General features: G+C 33.9%; 1 protein-coding gene across 1 annotated transcript; it reads right to left on the bottom strand.

Annotated features, from left to right (window-relative positions):
• Window positions 1–12220: 12220 nt before the first annotated feature.
• On the bottom strand, window positions 12221–13207 carry LOC131656210 (uncharacterized). The gene is made up of 2 exons (XM_058925970.1): window positions 12919–13207; window positions 12221–12829 (listed from the first exon to the last, which is right to left on the bottom strand). The coding sequence occupies exons 1-2, from the start codon at window positions 13114–13116 to the stop codon at window positions 12350–12352; spliced, it is 678 nt and encodes a 225-aa protein (XP_058781953.1). The 5' UTR covers window positions 13117–13207; the 3' UTR covers window positions 12221–12349.
• Window positions 13208–26778: the final 13571 nt, after the last annotated feature.

The raw sequence follows: 26778 nt of genomic DNA, 5'->3' as shown, positions 1-26778 counted from the left end.
TTACGTGATCAGCCTTGGTGTATCCCTTGTCAAGAACTCTCAATCCAGCAGTAAGAGTTTGAAATCTTGAAAACATCTTTTCAATGTCTTCATCATCCTCCATCTTGAAGGCTTCATACTTCTGGATTAAAGCTAGAGCTTTAGTCTCCTTGACTTGAGCATTTCCCTCATGAGTCATTTTCAAGGACTCATATATGTCATAGGCCGTTTCCCTGTTAGATATCTTCTCATACTCAGCATGAGAGATAGCATTTAGCAAAACAGTTCTGCATTTATGATGATTCCTGAAAAGCTTCTTTTGATCATCATTCATTTCTTGCCTTGACAGCTTTGCGCCACTGGCATTTACTGGATGTTTGTAACCATCCATCAGAAGATCCCATAGATCACCATCTAGACCCAGAAAGTAACATTCTAGTTTATCTTTCCAGTATTCAAAGTTTTCACCATCAAATACCGGCGGTCTAGCATAACCATTGTTACCGTTGTATTGCTCAGCAGAGCCAGATGTAGATGCAGGTGTAGGTGTAGTCTTTTCACTTTCATCAACCATCTTTTACCGAAGCGTTTTTCTCTTCCTGAATCTTTTCTAAACACGGTTAAGTGCTTGCACCTTAGAACCGGCGCTCTGATACCAATTGAAGGATAGAAAAACACTTAGAAAGGGGGGGATTGAATAAGTGTGACTTTAAATCTTGGACGATAAAAATAAATTGCACAATTATTTTTATCCTGGTTCGCTGTTAACGAAGCTACTCCAGTCCACCCCCGCAGAGATGATTTACCTCAACCTGAGGATTTAATCCACTAATCGTACGGATTACAATGGTTCTCCACTTAGTCAGCAACTAAGTCTTCCAGAGTCTTCTGATCACAACTTGATCACTCTAGGAACAACTGCTTAGATACCCTCTAAGACTTTTCTAGAGTCTACTGATCAACACGATCACTCTAGTTACAATCTGCTTAGTTCACTCCTAAGACTTTCCTAGAGTATTCTGATCAACACGATCACTCTAGTTCTTTACAACTTAATGTAATCTATTCAAGAGTTTACAAATGCTTCTTAAAAGCGATAATCACAACTGTGATATTTCTCTTATCGTTTAAGCTTAATCTCACTAAAATATTACAACAGCAATGTAGTGAGTTGATGAAGATGAAGATTCTGAGTTTTGATTTGAACAGCGTTTCAGCAAGTTAATTTGAATTGTCTTTGTTCAGGATCGTTAACCTTGCTTCTCATCAGAACTTCATATTTATAGGCGTTGAGAAGATGACCGTTGAGTGCATTTAATGCTTTGCGTGTTCCGTACAGCATTGCATTTAATGTTATACGCTTTTGTCAACTACCTCGAGCCTTGTTCACGCTGTGTCTACTGACGTTGCCTTTAGTAGCTTTAACGTTCCTTTTGTCAGTCAGCGTAGTCTGCCACCTGTACTTCCTTCTGATCTGATGTTTGTGAATACGACGTTTGAATATCATCAGAGTCAAAACAGCTTGGTGCATAGCATCTTCTGATCTTCTGATCTTGAAGTGCTTCTGTTGCGTGATACCATCTTCTGATCTTCAGTGCTTCTGATCTCATGTTCTTCTGATGCTTCCATAGACCCATGTTCTGATTCTGCTTCGACCATCTTCTGATGTCTTGCCAGACCATGTTCTGATGTTGCATGCTGAACCATTTGAGACACAACTTCTGAGCGCTGAATTATGCGTACTCTTTATATATATTTCCTGAAAGGGAAATTGCATTGGATTAGAGTACCATATTATCTTAAGCAAAATTCATATTATTGTTATCATCAAAACTAAGATAATTGATAAGAACAAATCTTGTTCTAACACAACAATTTTGCATGTTTTGAATGACATAAGTGTTTCACTCTTTTTTTTTCAATTAACTCGAATTTTTTTGTTTGTTTAATTTTTGATGAGAAAATCTCAATTTATTTCTTGGATCTCTTAGCCATCTGATGAAATTTCATTTATTCCCTCTGCTTCCGTAGATGTATTTCTAAAAGTACTTTTCTTTTAAAAAATTTGATTTTTTTCCGTAGGTGCATCTGCAGAAGCGTTAAAACATAGTAAAACTTGATAAGATCCTAAATTAATGGAAAAATTCCAAATTAAATAAAATATTCAGTAGTTACATTTACGGAAGATTTTGAAAATAGAGTTCAGTAGATATATCTACGAAATATTCTGTTATATTTTAAACCAATTACATTTCGCTCAAAATCTCAATTTTTATAACACAAATAGAACATCAAATTATGGAAAATCAAAGTAGTGCAATTGAGGTTTTCCAATTACTTTGATTTACTATAATTTGATGTTCCATTTTTGTTAAAAAATTTGGAGTTTGGGAGTGAAATAATGTAGTTGATTTAAAAATATATCAGAATGTTCTGTAGGTACATCTACGGAACACTCTATTTTCAAAACCTTTCGTAGATGTAGCTACGGAAGATTTCATGGACTTACTTAATTTGAGATTTTTCCAATTAATTTAGAATTTCCCCAAGTTTCACTATGTTTTAACGCTTACGTAGATGCACCTACGGAAAAAACCATTTTTTTTAAAAAAGTGCTTCTGAAGATACATCTACATAAGCATAGAGACAATTAGGCAACTCGCATGATGGGAGAGTGATCCATGAGGTGCGGTCTGAGAATTTTTTTTTATATTATACTTTTCACCTATCATAAAAAACCAATTATGCATCATAATTAAAGAAGACCATGCCTTTTACTTGATTAAGTCAAATATCACTTACTGCATCACTAAAACATGACTCATTTGCAGCACTTTTGACAAGCTCAGCGGTTTGAATGCACTAAGCTTATGAATGCACCAGGCTAAAGCTTATAAACCCTGTATTTCACATTAATAAAAGTTCTAAGACCATTAAATTTAAAAGAACTCGACAATCCTATCAAACATCAGCACACAAAACACGTTAAAATGTAAATTCATTTTCTTCGGGAAAAGGTCGCTTAGGGTCAAACCCGCATTTTTTATTTTCCTTCCCACCAGATTATTGATATCTTTACCAAAGGTTTCCTTAAAATTTTCTTTAATGATTTTCAAACCAGTCTAAACATCCGTCAACCTTCCGTTTTGACTTCGAAGATATGATAGAATATGTATTTATATTTATATATAAGTCTCACATCGACTATATATATATATATATATGACATATCATATGAGAATGACATATTTATATGAGAATGTGAGAATGAATCTGAACCATTGAATTTTAAAATAAATGGTGAAAATTGTGGGTGGATCTTTTTTTTCTCTTTCCTACATCATTTATTTCAAAATGTAGGAGAGAGAAAAAAAAAGATTCACCCATAATCTCCACCATTTATTTTAAAATTCAATGGTTCAGATTCATTCTCACATTCTCATATGATACGCTCTCTCTCTCTCTCTCTCTATATATATATATATATATATATATATATATATATATATATATATATATATATATATATATATATATATATATAGAGAGAGAGAGAGCATGTCCGGTGAGAACTGATATCTATCGTGAGAAACGAGAACTATTAATATCAATCGTTAGATTTAATTAACGCTTAAGATATAAAACTTCCATATTAAAAACAACATACTGAATAATTTCTATTATGCTTAACATTTAAATATTCTATAAAAAGAAATTCTTACCATAAATATTTTTATTTTTTGAATAAATTATTATTAAAATATTTTTTTTAAACATATTTATATTTAGTTAGAATATTATATATACAAAATATAAATCAAAAGTATTTTTATTTAAATTTAAAATTTTCTAAACTTTAAATATTTTTCTTACTAAAGAAGAATTTAGAAATAAAAAATCAGGAAAATAGTATTAATCTTTTTGTTTTGTTTTTATTTTTAATATTAGGAAGATAAGTAAATAGTTTATGCTTCTATTGTTAAAATTATGTCATTTAAATTTTTATAAATATTAACTCTTATATAATTAATTTAAAAAAAAAACATATTTTAACATTATATCTCGCATTTTATATAGCTATATTTTTTCACAATTTATTTTGGGTAAATGAATTGTTCAAGACTTAATTTTAAAGCAAAACATGACATACAATATTTTATTAACAATATACTAAAGATTACTAAGTAAAAAATTTAATACTAATTACATAGTTCATTCCTTAAATTATCAAAAATTATAAATAATAAAATCATTTGATTTTCTAAAGAAAATAAATGATATGTTTGTAATTAACAAAGGGCCAAACTAACTCACATTGATATATAAAAACGATAACTTCACCAAATATCAATTGTTTAAAAAGAAAAAAAATTATTTATTTAAGTTACTGTTAATTCAAGGAATGAGATATTTAATTAGTGTAAAAAATTTATTAGAAACCTTAATTGATGACTAAATTGTTATTAAAATATTGAGAGTCTTGTTTGATATCAAAAGTAATTTTAGAGAAATTTATTCAACAAAATAAATTATGGAAATATATACTTTGATATATAAAAATCAAAATACAATGAGAAAATAGTTTTTTTAATTAAATTAATTTTCTGAGTTAAAATTTTAAAATAAAATCAAATGATATAATTTGAAAAAAAATATATTTCTATTAGAAAGAGTGCTAAATAATTTATGCTTCTAACTATTTTAATTTAATATAATATTGGCCTTTTAAAAAAATAAAAAATAATAATACTATTTTTCTGATTTTTTATTTTTTTAATTCTTCTTTTAGTATTGAAAAATATTTAAAGTTTAGAAAAATTTTAAATTTAAATAAAAATACTACGTTTGAGTTATATTTTGTATATATAATATTCTAACTATATATTAAGTATGTTTATGAAAAATATTTTAATAATGATTTAATCAAAAAATAAAAATATTTATGACAAGAATTTCTTATTATAGAATATTGAAATGTTAAGCTTAATAGAAAATAATACAATATATTGTTCTTGATATGAAATTTCTAAATCTTGTATTTTAATTTGATTAAAACATTCAATAATGTGAAATTATTATTATATATATATTAGTTTGATTTATTTTTTTATTTGAAAGTTAGGATATTATTTATTTTTATAAATTTCTATAATTCAGAAAATTTTAAATAAATTCTACCATTTTAACAATATTATAATAGTTGAGGTGCATATTGGATGTTGGAAAATTAGAAATTCAAATCCTGTTATTGATTTAATTTTGTCAACAACAAAAAAAAAGAAAAATAATAGTCTTTAATTTATTCTAAATATTAGAATAACAAATAGAAAATTATTTATGGTAAGATTATATTATTATAGAATTTGTAAATCTTAAGCATAGTAGAAAAGAATTCAATAAGGTGATTTATATATAGAATAAATAAATCCTGAGCTTTAATTAAATCAGACGATTGATATCGTTAGTTCTCGTTTCTCACAATAGTTATCAGTTCTCACCGGATATGCTCCCTATATATATATATATATATATATATATATATATATATATATATATATATATATATATATATATATATATATATATATATATATATATATATATATATATAAAACAACTAAATCAAAGTCAAAATCAGTAGTGTTATTCTCACCCACAAACGGGTGATCTTAATATCTCTAATATCTTACATTTTTTCCTTCCTCATTCTAATGTCGTTGTCCCAGGTTAGAGACTGGAACACAATCCACCACTTCATTCATTTTCTTAACCACTCCATGACAAGACAATTTCTATGATCATGATTGTTAGAGAATTTGGTATGATAATCCTGGATATCTTCAAGAATCGTGTTCGTTCACTTTCCGAACAAAGTATTTCGACCCTATTCTTGTCTGGGTTCACGAAATCTTTGCGGGGATAATTCTTGAAGAACAATCTGTTTCTGACAATGGAGAACAGATCAGAATGTAGAGAGGAAGTATGTAATTTCGTATTTTAAATCGAGACCAAAAGACTCCTTATATAGGAGACCAATAATAGAAACGAATAGACACACCTTTTCGGAAAACAGTTATGTCTGTTGGAACGGGTGCAACTATTCAAACGAATCGTTATGTCCGTTGGGAACGGGTGCAACTATTCAAACGAAACGTTATGCCCGTTTCTATTATTCATATTCAATTACGCGTTTGGCTTGACGAGCGTGCACTCCGCACTACCCTAACTCGTTTCAAACTTAACGCATAATTGCATTGGCCTATAGTAAATCACATTACTACCAAAATGCATTGATGATACTAAAATCACCAACAAACTCCCCCCATTTTAGTATAATCCTTGATTTACTTTACATGTATAATGATCAAACAAATGCATAGAAGAAAATGTCTTACGATTGAATTTTCATCTTAGTACAAATACACATTCCAAATATTCGAAAATCGGGGTGTCATAATGATTGAACCCGTCAATCCATTTGAATATCTAAAGATATAGTACACATATGTTTCTTACAATACTCTACTATTCATACTTGACACTTTACAAGCCATGTGTCCTTATCCATTAATAAGCATATAGGAAGCCAAGTCCAAGCTTCTTGAAGCGGCAAAACTTCATGCTCACATAGGTGATCCTTTTAATCTTGCACCTGCATTAGCAATTTTTCAAAAGAACCATTAAGAAGATATACTTCAACCTAGCCATCACTTGCAGGTCTGAGCACATACCTTGGGAAAATAAACACAATTGCTCCAATCTTTAACTATGATCTTTCCACATTGAATTCTACTTCTAACGTTGTATTAGAAGGGAATTGGGTATACCATAACTAATAGATTTAAATGGACTTTAATCCCATCCCAATTACCGACTTTTCCACTAAGTCTCTAGCTAACCTCTTCGTCAAGTGGTCAGCTAAGTTTTGTTGCGACCGAACAAACTCAATAGATATCACCCCATTCATGATCAATTCCCTAATCATACTATGTCTAATACCCAAATGTCTAGACTTTCCATTGTATATTTGACTATATGATTTAGCCAGTGTGGCACTACTATCACAACGGATAGAAATTGATGATATCGGTTTAGGTCATATCGGAATCTCATATACCAAGTTCCATAGCCATTCTGCTTCTTTACCAGCAGCACCTAATGCTACAAACTCAGATTCCATTGTGGAACTAGTTATACATGTTTGCTTCTTGGAAGCCTATGAGATGGCACCTCCCCCAAGCAAGATCATCCATCCACTTGTAGAGGATGAATCTTCAACATTATTTATCCAACTAGCATCCAAATAACCCTCTAACACCGAAGGAAATCCCATATATGACAATCCATAATTCATAGTACCCTTCAAGTACTTGAATACCCTAGTTATCGCATGCCAATGATGTCTACTAGGATTACTAGTAAATCTGCTCAACTTTCCAACCGCATAAGCAATATCCGGTCTAGTGCTAATTATAGCATACATCAAAGAGCCTATAGCTCTTGAGTATTCGAGTTGATCCATAGGTTTACCTGTATTTGGCATAAGCTTTTCTCCTGGATCCATGGGAGTACTTACTGGAGAACAATTTCCATAATTGAACTTCTTAAGTATTTTCTCAATGTAATGAGATTGCATAATTACAATCCCCTTATTCTTCCGTTTAATCTTAATACCAAGAATAACGTCCGCTTCTCCCATATCTTTCATGGAGAACTTTGACGACAAGAAATTCTTTGTTTTATCAACTTGATTTTGGTCGGTGCCAAAGATCAACATGTCATCAACTTTATGCACAAACACTTGTCACAAGAATTATATGAAGAAATATATTTAGATAATCATGCATGATGATGCAAGAAGGTTTTCAGATGAAGTGAGAGATGAAATTAAGAGCAATTTAAAATAGTATAATATAAATTGCAATGAATACCTTGGTTATGTTCACTTCTCTCAAATCTTCACTTGAATTTCTATGTTCAACCTTCTTGATCAACTTCATCATTGATGTGCATGAAACTTTTGATCCTTTTTCCTCTTTGATAACCTTTGTCTTCATCAAAATTAGATATAAGATATATTCTTCACAATCTCCCCTTTTTTGATGATGACATACTCTTTGAATTCTTGTTTTGATAAGATTGAGAATTCTCCCCCTAACTTGTATGTCTCCTTTTTAATTTGTAAGTTTCCTCCTTAATCGGAGAATCTTACAATGACAAAGTCAAACTTTTAATGCCATTATTTTGGTGCTTGTTTTAATCCATACAAGGTTTTAACAAGCTTGTACACCTTTTTGTTCATCAGTAGAAAGTATATAACCTTCTGATTTCTCCATGTAAATCTCCTCATCGAGATCTCCATTTTAGGAATGTCATTTTGACATCCTTTTGATGAACTATAAGTTCATGCAAAAACTAATGCAAACAATATTCTAATTGTTGTCGTCCTTGCTACTAGTGCATATGTGTTTAAATAATTAACACATTCCTTGTCTAAACACTTGGCTATTAATCTAGACTTGTAGGTGTTTAGTATACCATCTTTATGATACTTCCTTCTAAACACTCACTTGTTTCCAACCAAGTATGGTTTGAGATTGTTGAATCCATTTTTTCTTGGATAACATCCTTCTAAAAGAAGTCCCTTGAAGTTACCTCTTCATTTTAAATCTTAGGACCATCTTCGACTTGAAGAATAATTAGAATCTTAAGAACAAATTTTTCACTATTTTCTTCTACTAAATACAAGAAATATGTCGGAAATTGATTTTGTTCGGTCCTAGATCCTTAGCCTTTTAGGCTTTCTTTTATTCTATGTTCGATTTGTTTTTCAACAATCATTGACTTACTTTCGGTTTGTGTTTCAACAATCCGCGAAGAACTTTCCTCACAAGGTTCTTCATTTGCCAAAAACTTGAATTCCTTATCCTCCAAGATAAGGTTCTCAAAATTTCACATCTCTGAATTTAATAATTAAATTAGATTCCAAATTCAGAGGTCTATATAAGTCACGATTCATCCTTAGATGCTCTTTATATGTCTTATAATAATAAACCTCATAAGGAAACATTAATATATTTCTCTATCAAAATTGTAGCCACCAATTAATCACAAACAATCATAATTTGAAATTATATGAATTTAATTTTTTACTCTTTTATATTAAATTCTGCACTAGATAATGAAAGTTTATATCTCTTCATATTCAAATATAACATCAATAATTTCGCTGGTTCAGATGGTAAAGTATCTACCCTTTGTCTCAAGGGTTGCTTGTTTAAACCATTGTATTTTATCAATTTTGAACTCTTTTTATTACTATTTGTAAAAAGTTATTTTAATTCAAAATTGACACCCCTTGAAGTCAAACGTGATATTCTTTGGTAAAAGGAGCACGCCTTACCAATAGGCCATGTTACAGTAACATGGTTGTATTTTGTTTTCAATTATATATACATGTCATACAAATTTAATTACGGCATCGTATATTGAATTGATATAAAACACTTTGAATTGATACAAAAGACTTTTATATAATTTCCAGAAACATAAAATTATATACCAAAAACTGTTATGCATACACAATTCAAATTATATTAGTAATGCATCCAGCTCTGAATTGAAAACTTTGATATGCGAACTTTCAATTACAACAATTTAAACCGGTTTAAACATAGTTACAGGAATCCACTTCAACCAGGATTTATGCATTACTTTTGAAAAAATTTCATTATTTAATTATATATATTATTCACCCATGAAATATTTATATAACATTGAACAATTACGGCAGTATAACTTAATCAAATAAAAATGATGTATTGGAGAACATGCATTACAGAATTATACGCATGGATTAATAATTACTAAAAAATTATAATATCCACAACAAAACTTTGATACCTATGATTAGTAAAATTTCATATTTGAAACTTAATATTATAAATTTCATAATGATTTAATTTTTTTTTTTTTTTTTAAATAAACACGTACCCGGATTCTTGATGTAAATTTTTCCTGTGTTCACCATATGTAAATTGTCCTTGAAACTTGTCCAATTTTCCGAAACTTTTAGTCATCTCCTTGACGGTGCTTCCTCCTCTAGCCATGATTATCAGAAAGAATACTTTGTTCGTTTGTTAGAGAATTTGGTATGATAATCCTGGATATCTTCAAGAATCGTGTTCGTTCACTTTCCGAACAAAGTATTTCGACCCTATTCTTGTCTGGGTTCACGAAATCTTTGCGGGGATAATTCTTGAAGAACAATCTGTTTCTGACAATGGAGAACAGATCAGAATGTAGAGAGGAAGTATGTAATTTCGTATTTTAAATCGAGACCAAAAGACTCCTTATATAGGAGACCAATAATAGAAACGAATAGACACACCTTTTCGGAAAACAGTTATGTCTGTTGGAACGGGTGCAACTATTCAAACGAATCGTTATGTCCGTTGGGAACGGGTGCAACTATTCAAACGAAACGTTATGCCCGTTTCTATTATTCATATTCAATTACGCGTTTGGCTTGACGAGCGTGCACTCCGCACTACCCTAACTCGTTTCAAACTTAACGCATAATTGCATTGGCCTATAGTAAATCACATTACTACCAAAATGCATTGATGATACTAAAATCACCAACAATGATTTTGTAATTCCTGAAAATAACATAGATACATCAATTTATTATTTGCCATAGTTGAAATCTTAATTTGAACTCAATCTAAGGCTTCTTATGCCAAACTTTCATTTTCAGTATCATAATTCATCTCCATGCTCTTGATTATCCCCTTTTACATTTTTGATGAATTTAGTAATGCTAATGCATAGACCAATTAAAACTTTCTTTATTTCAAAAGAAACTTAGAGCCTTATTCATCAAATTTGCATATGTATTTCCTCATTGTCCTTGATTGCATACATCTATCTATACGTGTGTATCACATTTTCATTTCAACTATCAGAAAACGGAGTTAATTTTGGGACCTATCAATTAACACAAGAAGTTTCTTACAGTACACTGATCGATCATCGTTTCGTCCCTTTTGTGCAATCCTTGATAGTACACTACTTAAAAACTTGATGATTTTCTAAATCAATGAAATCATCATCTCTTAACTGTGTTTACCTACTATCTTGAGTATCTTCAATGATTTATAGGTACATAGAGTTATGATATTTAATAATCGCGGGTCCAATGTTTACTCTATCTTGATAGATTCAATTATACAAGACTATGCAAATCTCACCAAGAATGAACCCTGCAAACCAGATGATAGTTGCTTTCTGTTACCACCGACACGATTCTTTGAAATCAGAAACCAAATCAAACAAACTAAACACATTAACATAAACAGCATCACCAAACATGAGATGTGACATAATTTACACTAGAGTTTCCAAGTACATGTAATGATTACTTTATCTGCAAGCTTCCCAGCCAAATTTGCGTCAATTTTACCTTAGGCCGAAGGCGAAGGAAAGTCTAGTTATAGCAAAATCTCAACTCTTCTCTTCAACAATAGACTTGCGAGACGAAACATTTCATAAATGCAGCTGACATGGTAGTTCCAGCAATATATGTCTTATAAATATGGTTTTTTCAAGTGGATAAAGTAAGGATTATGGATTGTGTATTTGTGTATCTCTCTTTCCTTAGCATTTATGGTGCAAAGAAATTAAATGACAGTGAGGCTACACATCCAAATCCAATATGCATTTAATGTTGGATGTAAATGTACTTAAATGTACTAGAGATTTATAGATTTAAGCAAAGCCATTATTAGAGTTAGGAAAGTTGTCAAGGGTTGGGTAGTTGGAAGTAACTAACAATGTCACACCATTCAAAAATTTTGACAATTTTTTTTTTTTTATATAGAATTTTTCAAAATATTAATGTGAATGTTTCATGAATCAAAGCACTAGTAACCACTAATATCTCTAGAAGTTAATAATAGTACTAACTTCCAACCGAACAAACCTACCATTTGCCTTATTTTATTGTAAAAACTTCGTGTCCTTTAGACTCTGTAGGGCCTTTCGATCGTGTAATCAGTTACTATTACGTCTTGAATTATTTTGCTTTTGAAGGACATAATGAGATCGAACATTATAGCGGAATTCGATCCATGTAGTCGACCTGCTTAATGGGACAAGGCTTGGTTTTTCTTTGTTGACGCGGATAAATATAGATGATCGAGTGGAGTGGAGTCCAAGATATGTACATAATATAATATGATGATATGAATATATACTAGGCTAGATATATATAGAAAAGTGAAATGAACAACATAGATAACATAGGATTGGTCCATGCCATGCTGTATATAAAGCTGAAAATTTCTAGAAGAGTAGTATCTGCAAGTTCCTAACTAGAACAGAAGAAGCTGCTGCACCTACTCTTCAAGAATTTCGAAGGGTTCTGATCTGGCGAGTGCATGAATTTGCAGTTAGGACAAGCAGGTGATGACTTGCATAGCATTACCAACATATGGCACTGCATACAAACTGTTGCAACCATCTCTTTGTAATCTCCCTCGCTCGTCGACAGCCACGACGGCGAACCGTTTAAACCGCCCGACGCATCTTTCTTACACTTGTTCGATTGATCACCACAAAGGTCATCATCATGTTTTGTCAAATTCTTCGGCGAATTACCAGAATTACGCTTCTCAGTAATCTCATCACAACTAGTCTTGCTTTCTTTTCTCCTCTGTGATTCACATGTCAGGTTTAGCTCAAGGTCTAAGCTCATCTGATCAGAAGGAAGCACTCGAACGCTTCGTAAATTCGAGTCTTCAGTCGCAGTCTCGTCCAGTTTCGTGTTACACAACTGTATCTGCCCTGACTGCACATAAAAAAAAAGTATAAGATATGCTATCACATGAAATTTCTATTTCTTCTACAATATATGTAACATATACAACACATATATACCTGAATACTTAAGTATTGACGCCATTTATCAGACGGAAACATCGTCTTAAGGCGAGGCTTTATATCGAAAGTCGATTTCTTATCAAAAAACTCTTCAGTAAATGGTTCCTCCCACTTTCTTTTCTTCGTCGACGCTTCGAACTCGTCGTTAACATCGGTTCTCGGAGTCATGGACAGTGCTTTGAATAAAGATACCATAGTTTTCAAATGGTGATTTGTATCTATCTGTTGTGATCAAATGTAGCACAAGACTTGGGTGTTTATATAGGATTTAATGTGTCTATCTATCTCTTAGACTTGTGTAACTAACTGCAAAGGAGAATTTAATGTGAGCAAAAGTTGAAAGTCTTAATAGAAGGCTTTTGCTTACGTATAACTGCTTTTCCATGTTGGTTCTGGATTAAATTAATTACTGACCTATGAGCCAGTACATTTTTTTTAATAAAGAAAAAAATTATGAGTAAAAATCAAAAGGTGATAAATTCATCCATATTTCTGAAATGATATGAATATGACATTACATTATAGTACTAAAATTTATTTATCCATTACATCATAGTATTTAATTTTGTGAAGAAATAATAACATAGCTGATAACCAAATGCAGACTAATTAATAATACAATTTTATTTAACTTTTTTATGTGATAAAAGTATATAATTGTATGTCTCAAACAAAAGTTTTCTTTGTGTATATTTCTAGGAAAATTTGTTTGATGAGAACATTAATTGATTGATATTTTTGGAATGATAACAATAAGTATGGTAGAGGCACTTTAAATTTGATTGTATTTGAGTCAAATAAACAGTCATATTTTGGTTTATATTTATGTCAAGAAGATGTACTCTCTCAAGACTCAACCATAAGGTAAAAGAAATATAATCACATTTAATTTTGTTGTGTAATAAAAAGACGAATTAAATTGTTTTTAAGTTAGTACAATTTGAATCAATTGGATGGTATTTTAAGAATAGATTAAATATTTTTATTAGTTAAAATTAGTTTATAGTATATTTTAAACGTCTTTATTGTTACAACATTATGATTTAACTCTAAGGCAATTTAGAGTTAAATCTCAAATTCGAATCCTGATCACCACAATCCCACTTCATCATTCCTATTTGGATGGAGACAAAATCTTCGATATCAGAGTATAGTAAAAACTTTTGTGTATCTTAAAGTTCAATACGAAAATGAAATGACTTATGTATCTAATTTCTTAAAGTTCAATGTAAGTGTTACATGGTTAAGATACTAGTTAGGAGAGAGTATGTGCTGAATTTAGGAGTTATGAAAGGCGGTGAGAAATGAAGTAGGGATGACATAGTCATTAATGTTGTGGGTGTGTAAACAGATGAAGAAGAAATTTTAAATGCCAATGGTTCTTCTTTAATGCTTACAATAACTCCAACTTCCACAATTGGATCGCTCATAATATTCATATCTTTAAAGCTCTCAACACCCTCTTCAGCCATTAAAACAAACCACGACCTTGGATGACCTATGCTATTAAACACCCCATAAAACTTTTAATGCTTTCAACACCCTCCCACATTAAACCAACCATGTCCTATGAGAGTTACCTAAAATATTGAACACAAATTTATTGTCCCTTCTCTTCTCTCTCCCAATTTACTAGTACTACACTTCTTTCTATCCCCTCGACATCAGCTCCATCATGCCCATAGTTATATGCCGACCGTTTCTCAAGAACTAAGACAACTTACCTTTAATACGAATTTTCTAATTGTAACATCATAAAATGTGCTTTTATGCAACTGAACCAAGTTACAAGTATGTCAATGTGCTTTTTGGTGGAATGCAAAGCATGGCCCGAACTTAATGACCTAAGACATCAATCCAAGCCTCAATGGATGCAAACCAATCTAAATTGAATTGGAGGTTATATTGGTGAGTACACATACCTAATACAATTTACCATCATAATTCTCTAATAGTATTAAGAACTCATATTAGAAATATTTTTGAATTTGACCAAGAGCATCCATCCATGGGAAATTGCTCTACCTCGGGCTCATAATTAACAAAATTTTCACCCTTAAATCATGTGTCACCAACTCACAGTTTTGATTTTATTATAGTTCGTTTAGCGATAGTGACAATGATTTGGTGTCTTATTCCTTAGGTTCGGTCGAATTTATCATGGAGCTCTCCACTTCTCACTCAATTTTCTTATGTGAAGAAATCTCAAGTCTGAATTCCCTTTGTCTTGATGATGATTGGGTGGAGGCTTTCCGAGTGGACTTGAAGTAATTCCCTTTGTCTTGATGATGATTGGGTGGAGGCTTTCCGAGTGGACTTGAAGTTGTCTAACACTGATAATGAGGCCGACATAATCTTGGAGCCTTGTGTTCGATGTGAGAAGGTTTATATACGACGACCTCCCGGGGGTAGAGAATGTGTACTTCTACTTTTACGTCAGAGGTTTTGAAGACATTCTGGTTGGTATCCTTTTGTTGGCGCAACAATTGGGAGTCGAGCGAGAAGCATTCTACTTTGTGGGACTTTCCTTTGAGCAACACAGCTTTGTGAGAGACACACCACATATTCACCAAAAACCTTAAGGTGATAGGTGTGTGGGTCCTCTCACTTATAAAGTGTTCAATCTTCCCTTTTCTAATCAATGTGGGACTTCTTCCTCAACACTTGATTCTCAACACCCTCCCTCAAGTGTGAGTCTGTACACAATCATTCCTCTCAAATGGAAGCTCTTTCTTCCACACATACACTTTTACCGCCGTTAACACTCTTTTAACGAGACACCTCCTATCAACCACCTGTGGGGAGTACTTTCGATACAAGTAAGTCAGTCCCTTCACTCGAAACCAAAGGCTCGTGATACCACTGTTAGCACAATTCGGGGGGGGGGGGGTCTAGTGAGGAGAATTTCTACCTTGTGAGACTTTCCTTTGAGCAACACACCTTTGTGAGAGACACATCACTTATTCACCCAAAACATTAAGGTGATATATGTGTGGGTTCTCTCACTTATAAAGTGTTCAATCTTCCCTTTTATAATTATTATGGGACTTCTTTCTCACACTTGATTCTCAACACTCTTAACCCTCTTTGAATCTGACATTCTTCAGATACTCAACGTTGCTCCCTCTCAACTACATCTGAATAGTTGGACAATTATTAGAGGATTTGAGATCCGTGACTAGGACAATTCTGTGTGCGCTATCTTAGGGAGGACTATCCTTTCTCCCGACACTTCTAACTACAATAATAAGAAGAATAAGCTCGTTAGAGTTAAAGGCAACACCCAGTTCCACGAGGTTATCCACAAGGAAAATGAGTCGTATAGGTTTCCTCTATATTAGGTGAGCGAGCCCCTTGCCATCACATGTTATGACCCCCGCCAAACTTAGTGAGATAAAGAGGGTGAGTTAGTTGAGAGCTAAAAATTGCTTCAGTTTCTTGGAACTTACTTGATGATGAGTGTCATGCTAAGGCGGACATTGTTCAAAGATTTAGACTTATCAGCCTAGAAAGAAAATGGCCTAAGAATCAAGCTGAAGAAGACGAAGAAAATTAAAGAGGTTAGCCAAAACCTACTGACCTTTGCCAAAGAAAGGATGACCAATCTCGAGAAATATTCGAAAGACTCCCAAGACGCTCTCTTGAAGGTGGAACAAGAAAGAGATCCCTTTATGAAGGAAAAAAATCTTTAAAGATGTCTTTCTAGAAAAAACATAACAAGCTTGCTGAAGTTGAGGCTGAGGTGGATAGTCTCAAAATGGATCTTGAATAGGCTCAAATGGATGGCCTCCTCTCGGAGGATCAAGGGTTTAAGAAAGCAAAAACTTGGACACTTTTTTTGTAACCTAAGCTTGATCTCAGTGAGCTGGATTACTTCAAGATAGTGGTGAATGGTTGTCTTGTGTAGGAAACTGATCGTGAGGCCGAAAAAATATGGAAGGTGTCCTTGAGGCAACAATTCTTTGAAGACAAGAAAGTCTACCAGAGCGACCATTAAAAAAGGAAGGAAGTCCCTTTGTGGAGAATCTATCTGAGGCTAACCCTAACATCTAGTCTGTTTGTTGTTTGTGTTTTATTGTAACTACCTGAATAATTTCATGTCCCTAGTAAGGGATAATTTTTTCATTGTAATTCTCCTTTTTTCATCGATATGTATTATGTTTCTCTTTGGTATGTTTTTCATTATGATTTCTCTATGTTATATTTTAATTGTTGTGTGAGTGTTTAACCATTGTATTGGTGCGAGGAGAGCCAAATGGGCTCTTGCTCGATGCTTCAATAAGAGTCTTAAATCCGAGCAAATAGATCCCGATGGGTTCATACTCAGTACTCCAATCATAGTCTTATAAGGGCAAGGAAAGCCTAGTGGGTTCCTACTTGGTGCACCCATATGAATCTTAGATAAGTGCAAGGGGAGCCTAGTGGGTTCCGGGTCGGTGCTCTAATAGGAGTCTTATAAAAGCGCAAAGAAAGCCCATAGGATTCTTGCTTTGTGCTCTGATAGGAGTCTTAAATAAGCGCAAGGAGATCTTTATGAGGTCTTACTTGGTTCTTCTATAGGAATCTTAGATAAGCGCAAGGAGATCCTAGTGGGTTTCTGCTTGCTACTTTAATATGAGTCTTATATAAGCTCAAGGAGAGCGAGAAGAATTCCTGTTTGGTGCTCCAAGAGGAGTCTTAGATAAGCACAAGGAGATCCCGATGGGTTCCTTTAAATTGCTCCAAAAGGAGTGTTAGATAAGCGCAAGGAGAGTCTAGTGGGTTCCTGCTTGAGTTCCCGTAGAAGTCCGTTTTTCCTAGCCGAGCTTGGTACTTGACCAGAGACATACAATTTATTTAAAATACTTAAGGTGTCTCATTAAAACTCCACTCCCATTCAGGGGAAGAGAGTGTTATCTCGATGTGCTAATATTAAATTGGCCATACTTCGACGTTACATATTTTACTGGCCATACTTCGTTTTAACTATGGTAATGTCTCATTTTTATAATAATCCAAGTTTTGGGGACTTCTTCACCCTTAAGAATTTCAAGCTTTTATGCTCCTTGAGATGATTTCTAACGTATCTGATTGGAGCCACTTTATGCTTTGAAATTCTGATCTTCGTAGGACAGATGTTGGACACGATGTCTAAGACAATGTGTTCAACATTTTATACCAGATTTGACAATTAATTGAAAATAAATCATATGACAATAAAGAACTGTAAAGTATTGTTAACCCAGTTCGTTGCAACATCACCTACGTCCGAGGGGCTTGCAACCCAAGAAAAGAAATCAATTCACAATAGTATTACTATAAAATGTCTTAGATGAATAACCCTTGTTCGATTCCCTTCTTCCTAATACTACTCGTGCATTGCTATTTAGGACTCCCTATATAACTTTTCCACTTTCAATAGTGAGAAGGACATATGATCTTACTTTGAACTCTCTCAGTTCAACGCCATTTTTCTAATATTACCCGTGAAGCTTTGTTCAGGCTTCCCTTAATAAGAGACCCCTTTCACTCTCTCAAGCACTCTCCCAAGTGTAATATGATTTAAAAGATGGAAAAATGAAACACTCACAAATACTTTATTCTAAAGCTTAAAGAATTAGTATATAGGAACAAAGTATTGCAACCAAACAATTCAAAGAAAAGACTCAACTAAAACTCTCCTATAGATAAGATATTTCTCTCAAGCTCTAAGTCTTCACAAAGGAGATGAACCCCTTATATAGCAAAAAAGATCTAGCTCCAAAAGCCCATCATGAATTCGATTGGACTTCTAAAAAGTATATGAGATCAATATTCAATAATGAGGATTTTGAAGGTGGATTGTGTTAGCTTTTTTTTTAAGACACTTTTATCAGATTCTGAACACAAGGTCTAGAATCTGATTATTTGCAGTGGATAAAATAAGTTATGAGGTAGAGAGTAAACAGAAGAGAGACGCAATCAATTTTATCCCAATCCATCCCACAAAACAAGAGTATTTCAGTCCCCTTGTACCTTCAAGAGATGTCACTATAATCACTTTGGATCACAATTGCTCAAGCACACAAGCAAAAGGCTTCCAATGCTCAAACACACAAGTAAAAGACATCTAATGCTCAAGCACACAAGCAAGAGACTTCAGATGCTCAAGCATACAATCAAGAGTCTTCTAACAATCTATCCTAATCATATACAAGATTGTTTGAATATTACACTTGATATACAATTAGAGGTACAAACAAGATACAACTCAATAAGACCCTTGCGACTTAAGAATTTCTAGGATATACAAATGATAAGAAATTATAAGTTAAACTCGTACTTTTTATTTGATATAGTAACATCTCTTTTAATTATCAAGGACTGGTTGTTTTTCTTCAAGTCTTCTGCTCCTTATATAGTGAGACAAAAAAGAGTTGTTGAAGAAAAGAGCTTGCACATGAGAGTATTGGAGAAGCTTAATCATAGACTTTCGAATGCTTCTTGATATTGATAATTCCGTTGAAAAAGACATTTGAATTTCCTTTTCTTCAAAAGGAATTAGTTGTTACATCACTATTGTCTTTTTAGATTTTTATTTGATTCTTCACATGATCAGAAGAAGACAAAATGACCTTTGAGTATCAGAGTCTTCTTCAATCTTATGTTGATCTGCTTCAAAGTCGGAGTCTTCAGAGTCTGGATCCTAGCTTTTGATCCTTCAGAATTTGGATCTTCATAGGTTGACTTTCTTCAGACTCTGGTCTTCAGAAGTTGGTCTAGTTTAGAGTTTGAGTCTTTAGAGTCTGACTCTCAGGTTCTGATCCTTCAGATTCTGGATCTTTTAGCATCTCTTTAAATATTCTTTTTTAGTACCATTATTAGGTTTATATCACAAATTTTAGTCTATGATCCTGCACACTTGAACATATATTAGTATACTCAATTGTTCTAAAAATACTTTGTTATCATAAAAACCTTAGAGATATGGCACAAACCAATTTTTTTCCAACAGCTTTCCAATCTTGATTGATCACCTTGATTTATTTTTGTTTTATTAGATTCAGATTACATCCTCCAAAAACTCACATAATCAATCAAATCTTTATTAGAAAGATTGAGATCCTTGATTTATACAAATTAAGCACTCCACATGAAATCTTGCTGAAATAAGATATTTTCAAAATCAAACTCAAGCTAGCACACATATATCTCCTAAATAACATAAAAGGAACCAAATCTTAAAAGGATAAGATATACTTCAATTTGTCTTGCTCATCAAATAACAGTCCGAGACAGTTGTCGTACAAATCGTTGGAACAATTGGCATGACATCTATCCATCTAACAAAATTATGAATCTTTGAACAATTTAAATAAAATATTTACTTGATATTAAACATAGTTCCAACTTCTCTAGTAAGGGATTCAGAGTAAACCTCTTGTCAAAACTGAACCACACTTTAAAACATCTTTAATAAAGATTAGAGATTTTTTTCATTTAATGCAAATCCAAATATTTTTAATTAAAAACATATACAATTAAATATCTTCATAGAATGAATCTTCAATCAATATCTTTGCATAGTCAATAAACTAAATTTGTAACAAATCTTCCTTTATGGAAAGTTCAAATAAATCTTTTCTTCACAGCAAATCCAATCAAATCAAGTCTTCATCTTTTTTTCAATGCAAATCCTTTTAATTAAACCATATCCAAATAATGTTCTTCAACCTCTATGGATTATGATTTAATAAAACATTTTTCCAAACTGATTTGGATAAACAAACTTCATGTAAACAACCATAATCACGCTTTAATTTACTCACGAAATTTAGCTAACTGACTGAGGCCAGATGTTACACTTCATGCTGGAACATCTTGTCCCACATGATGCCTCTTCATATTTCACACCTTGTGTTGGTCATTTTGTTTTACCAAATGTAGCCAATCAAAGTAACAACAATGTGTCATACCCCAAAATTTGCCCTCCATGTTCCATTCACGATGATTCAAGGTTCAAGATTCAGTGCCAAAGCTTTGCTCAAACAATCCCCAAGATCCACAGTCAACTGAGTCAAACTTGAAGGTCAACTGCAATCAAAGCATGATTCAAACATTGATCATTGGTCAAACATCAAGCATGGAGGTGCATAACCATCATTTGATCAAAGATTGATCATGATTCCATTAATAGAAACTCAGAGATGAACAAATGCAAAAAGGTTCAAATTAGGGTTTCTTAGGAGAAAGTCAACCCAACTTTGACTGGGCATAACTTTCACATGGAACATCAAAAATTCCCCACTCAAAGCCTATTTTGAAGGAAATTGGATTCCCTACAACTTTGTCTCTCAGAAGCCAGGGCTAGAAATGAATCATTTGAGAGATACAATGCAAAAGATTACAGGTCATTTTCAGGCATCCTCCAAAAGCAGTTTTTTCCCAAAGAGGATATGGCCAAGATAAAAGCTCCAAATGAAAAATATATTCCAAAGTGGCTTATAGAGGACCTCTTGAGGTTTCCAAAAAGTCTTAGAACTCCCTCATAGCTTAAAAATTGAGTGAGATATGATTGATCAAAGTTGGGCGATTTGTGAGGACCAAATGTGAAATAAAGGAGGTCTAAGTTGGATTTCTTGCAAATGGGTCTATATTCTATGACTCAAACTTGGTCCACAAGCTACCCAAACCACATGCCACAAATTTTGCCTTCTATTTTAATTAATATAATTTTATTTCATTTTTTAATGATTTAAAGTAATTTAATTAAAAGAAAATCAAATATTGTGTCAAAAATATTCACATAAATTACTTTCAATCAACATTTATGGCTGAAAATCATATATTTTCGTGGATTATTGGTGGAGGAAGAAATTGATACAATTTTGGACCAAAATAGAAGGTTTGGATAAAAGATTTAAAATCAATTTTCTCAAAAATATCAAGATTGGATTCAAGAAGCTTTTGGGCTATAATTCTTAACCTAATTCACTCTTCTATAAGTAGTGAATAGAGGGCATAGGACTAGAGGATTCGGACAAGGGTTTGCAGCCAAGAACATTCTAACAACTTCACAAAGAAAAACTCAAAAAAAACTCAAGGTCGGTTTTGGAGATTGGAGGCATTTCAAAGGATTCTAAGCATTGATATATGTTCACTGGTGTTTGTTGAAGCTTCTTGGACCATCGCACGACTCCAACAACCCCAGAATACCCTCCCACAAGCCGAGGTAAGTCGTTGTAAAACTTAATCCGATTGGCATGATATACTCATCCTTATGATGTTTTGATTGCGTGTTATGATTTGAATGAATGCTGTGAACGTTTCCTAAAAGCTAATTTGATTTCTGGGCGCGTTTGGGGTGACTCACCATTGTTGCCGAGTTAAGGTCTAGGGTTTGCCAATTAGGGGTTTTCTGTAAGGGCAAAATTGAGGTCAATTAGTGGCTTGGTCGAGTTCGTGGGGATGGGACGAAAACAATGAGGGGTTCGCGAAATATTTATTTGTACAGGGGAGCTATTCGCTATTTTCAATCAAGTTTGCTACGAAAAGGGACTCTAGCAAATCCGTAGCAAAATCGTAGGTAAAATTGTAGGTTTTTTGCAGGCCTGTGGGGAAGATGATGGCGTGGCGCCATCGTATTGGTTTATTTAAATCTGCGCGCGCGCTTTCCATTGTGTCACTGAATTTTTTATATATTTTATTAAAGAACGTTTTCAAACGCGTGTGTTGTCTAGTTGGGATGGTGACGGAATCGTTCGTACGAGTCTGGGGTCGTGGGTTCGATCCCCACGCCCACACATATATTTTTTCTGAATTATCAATTGTGATCCTGTGCGCCCATAACTCCTAAGGTAACTATGTACCCTCAATATCTCACCCTTGGTTCTCCACTCAGCTAGATCATACGCCTTAGGATGAACACCCATGCCATACACCCTCAAAGCTGCCATACAGGATCTAAATCCTAATATACTTAAATAATTTTTATTATTTATTTTGTTTTAATTAAAATATCTTTTAATATGTATTAATTGTATAATAATTATTTTTCATAAATAAATTATTATATGATATTTATATTAAAAGATCTAATTTGTTGTTCGCGCCGATTAAATCGATTAATCGCTATGGGCAATGATAATTTTAATTAAAATATTATTTAAATAAATTACAAATAAATTATATTCGATTAAATGGTTGCAATCATCTTATTGATTGTGATGATTAATCTTGCCTTGTTTTAAATTTAATTTGTTATTATTTGTAATCGTGTTAGTCGATTATGAGGGGTAACAATACAAAATAAAAATTCATAAAAATAATAAAATACAATAATCCGTTATTAGTGATAATCGAATCAATCGATTTGAATTGGTAATGGTACAAAACCCCTAATCTTTTGACTATGATGATCAAACCCATTGATCATTGCGGTTAATTGTGCCAAATCAGGGTTGTACGCCCAAACCCTAAAATAATTCTAAAATCCATTCAAGCTTCAAATTCAAAAATACAGATGTTTATCTACGATAGGCTATTCAAAGCCTTCAAACCTTCAAATCAAATTTCAAACCTTAAGGGCGTACAACCCGTCCCCCGAACTACGTTGACTCTGATTCTCCATAAGGAGATACGTAGGCACTTGGCAACAAGGCGAGTCCCCCACCCTAAAATCTCAATTTTTCCCCTATTCATTTCCTTAGCTATAAAACCTCAATATTTTAGCCATAAACCTTTACCTTAGATTCAAAGCCAATAGGAAAGGGTTGAGGGTGCCTAACACCTTCCCTCGACCTGAATATAGTATCTTACCCTGATCTCTCAACTACGTAAGGTTTCCTATTCGCCTTGGTAGAATAGGTGGCGACTCTAAAACATAAATTTTTAGGCAGGTTGCTACAGCTGGCGACTCTGCTGGGGATATCTAATATGGTGAATACTATGCTCCTATAGGTTTTAGGTTTTGGCAGGGTTTAGGTTTGGCAACTTTTTAGGGTTTGGCTAACGCGCCTTTTTCAGGGTTTATAATTATTTTTTTTATTATTTCTTATTTTTTAAAAATTGTTTATTTATTTATTTTTGTCTAAAAATATTTAATTATTTATAATATGTTTATATTTAACTGTCTATGTGAATATATTTATATTCTTATTAACTATTACATTTTTATATACTGCTGGATATATTACGTAGTGTTAAAACCCTAAGTGTGGGAGTTAACTTTGAGACCAAAAGGGGACATGAATCGCCTTACGAGTCTCACTGATAACTCCACTCGGAGTGGGTTAGGTATTTGGAAAGGTCCGAAACGAAGCTTGACTTTGTGGAGGGTTGGACCGGATACTTAGCTGATCTCTCCGGGAACCTACCCCAAAAATTCGAACCTCATGGATAAAATGAGTTGTTCTAAAATTCGAAGAGACAAAAAGTCTCGGAGGCTACGAACGACCCCATGAGACCTTCTAGAACACCCCCTATTAAAAGGTTGGCTCCCAAGAGCCGCTACGTCGAACCTATGAACTTATGTGATTTGTGCTATATGTATATATTGTGTTGATCATTATTTTTATTATTTCTTTTTTCATTCATCATACATCATGTGCATTCTTGCATCATATTTTATTCAAAAAAAAAAGAAAAAAGGATATCATACATATCATGCATGGCATACACATCATTTTCATGACATTAAGAGAAGATTCCTCTTCTATCTCCAGAGTAAGGGACCATTGGGAAGGATAACCTAACATCCCGACCATACTATCAAACAAGATTTCAGCAGAGGAAATCAATGGATCAGTTGGAACAGAATCAAGCCGCCCTTCATGAGGAAGTAGATCAACTGAAGGTCAGCGTGGAAGAGGTTAAAGGAGGTATGGCTCAGATGCTAGAATTCATGAAGGCCCTCTTAGACAAACAAGACAAGGCAAAAGAGGTTCAGTCTGGGGATACCCTGGTTCAGGATGAGATCCCTAACGATAAAAACCCGCTGCTAGGATTTGTTTCAGGCTTTGGCCCGGATAAGGACAAATCTCAGGCCCGATCTGTCAGAAGGGCTATCCAATTCCAAGAGAAAGGAGAGACCTCCCAAGAAGGATTTGTCCCCACTCCACAAACGAAAGGGACAACCCGCACAGTTCGCATTCCTGCTAGCAATGTCCCTAAGGACGATGATTACCTGGATCTACAATACGGAGTACAAGAGGTGGACAACACAGAACAAGCACCTCAAACACAACAGTCTATCCCTAACTCTGGGGAAGACTCCAAGGACAGTGAACAAATCAAGGCGCTGGAGGAGAGACTAAAAGTGGTAGAAGGATATGATGCCTTCGATGTGGATGCCTTCGAAATGAGTTTGGTCTCAGACTTGACTATCCCTCGCAAGTTCAAGATTCCCGATTTCGAGAAATACAAAGGACTCACATGTCCGAGGAATCACTTGCGCATGTATGTGCGGAAAATGGCTGCCTACGCCCATGACCAAAAGCTAATGATACATTTCTCTCAAGAAAGCTTAAGCGGAGCGTCTATTGATTGGTACATGTAATTAGAGAAGTCTTCTGTCCGAAGCTGGAATGATCTGGCCAACACCTTCTTAAAACATTACAAGTACAACCTGGACATGGCACCCAATCGGATGCAATTACAAAACATGTCACAGAAGAAGGACGAATCATTCAAGGAGTATGCCCAAAGGTGGAGGGAAATGGCTTCTCGAGTCCAACCTCCCCTAATGGAAAAAGAACTGGTGGACATATTTATGAGCACCTTGCAAGGACCATACTACGACAAGATGGTCGGAAGCATATCTTCAGGGTTCTCGGACCTGGTAGTCATTGGTGAGAGAATTGAAAACGGAATCAAGAATGGGAAGATACAAGGGGCACCCTCAGGTTCCTACCCTCCAAAGAAGTAATATGACGCAAAGAAGGAATCCAACATTGTGGGGGCAGTCATGGGTTATCAGACTCCAGTATCACAACAAAGGGATCAGCAAAAGCAACAGGTTGGCCAGCGCACTTGGAGGTCCAAGCCGAAACGATCATTCACTCCGTTGTACATGCCATTGGCTCAAGCTTTGCAACGTCTGCTCAGTTAGAACCTGATAACTCTGCTACCTCCATACTCAGCTCCGGCTAACCCCGCTCCCGGGTACAAGCATCATGCCAGGTGCGCTTATCATTCAGATAGTCCTGGTCATGATACAGAGGATTGTGGTCCATTGAAGCACAAGATCCAAGATTTGATTGAAGAAGGGCTCGTTGAGTTCGAAGATCCTCACAAGTCTAACACCATAGGTGGCTAGAAGGAGGATTTCTTAGATCATTAGTTTTGTTTCCATTCGCAATTTCTTTCCGTTTGTTTAAACATTAGTCTTATGACATATGCTATGTACTTTTCAAAAATCATTAATGCATTGCTTGCGTTTGTCTTGATTCATCCCTAGTGTTCTCACTATATTTAAAACTGTGTTTTTACTCGGTTTTCTTCTTTGTGATATTCAACTCTCGATTAAAGTCGTACACCTTTTGAGGGAGAATGACGAAAACGATACCACAATTTCATACACTATGCTTTCGAACAGACCGTGTTGACGATGTACAGGCATTTGTTCAAATCCCTAAAAATGGAGATATAAGGATGTTAATCCCTCGTCAACCCCTTTGAGCCCAAAGAAGTAGGAGTTTTCCTTCATACAAAATAAAACCCTTAATATATAACCTGGGGTAGGGTAGCTGCTCAGTTAACTTAATTATTCCAAGTTGTTCCTTTGAACATAATCACCGATGGTTCCCCATCATCATTAAGTCTGGCAGTCAATGTCCTCAAAGAAAAAGAAAGCAATACAAGAGCCTGCTAAGTCAAAACCTATTAAGGAGACTTAGGCAA

This window comes from Vicia villosa, linkage group LG3 (assembly GCF_029867415.1).
Source record: "Vicia villosa cultivar HV-30 ecotype Madison, WI linkage group LG3, Vvil1.0, whole genome shotgun sequence".
Classification (NCBI taxonomy): Eukaryota; Viridiplantae; Streptophyta; class Magnoliopsida; order Fabales; family Fabaceae; genus Vicia; species Vicia villosa.
This window is presented reverse-complemented; position numbering and strand designations above follow the sequence as displayed.

Coding starts and splice junctions, on each gene's coding strand:
- LOC131656210 (XM_058925970.1), bottom strand. CDS start 13,116: ATGGTATCTTTATTCAAAGCACTGTCCATGACTCCGAGAACCGATGTT. Junction 12,830..12,918: donor GTCAATACTTAAGTATTCAG/GTATATATGTGT, acceptor TTTTATGTGCAG/TCAGGGCAGATACAGTTGTG.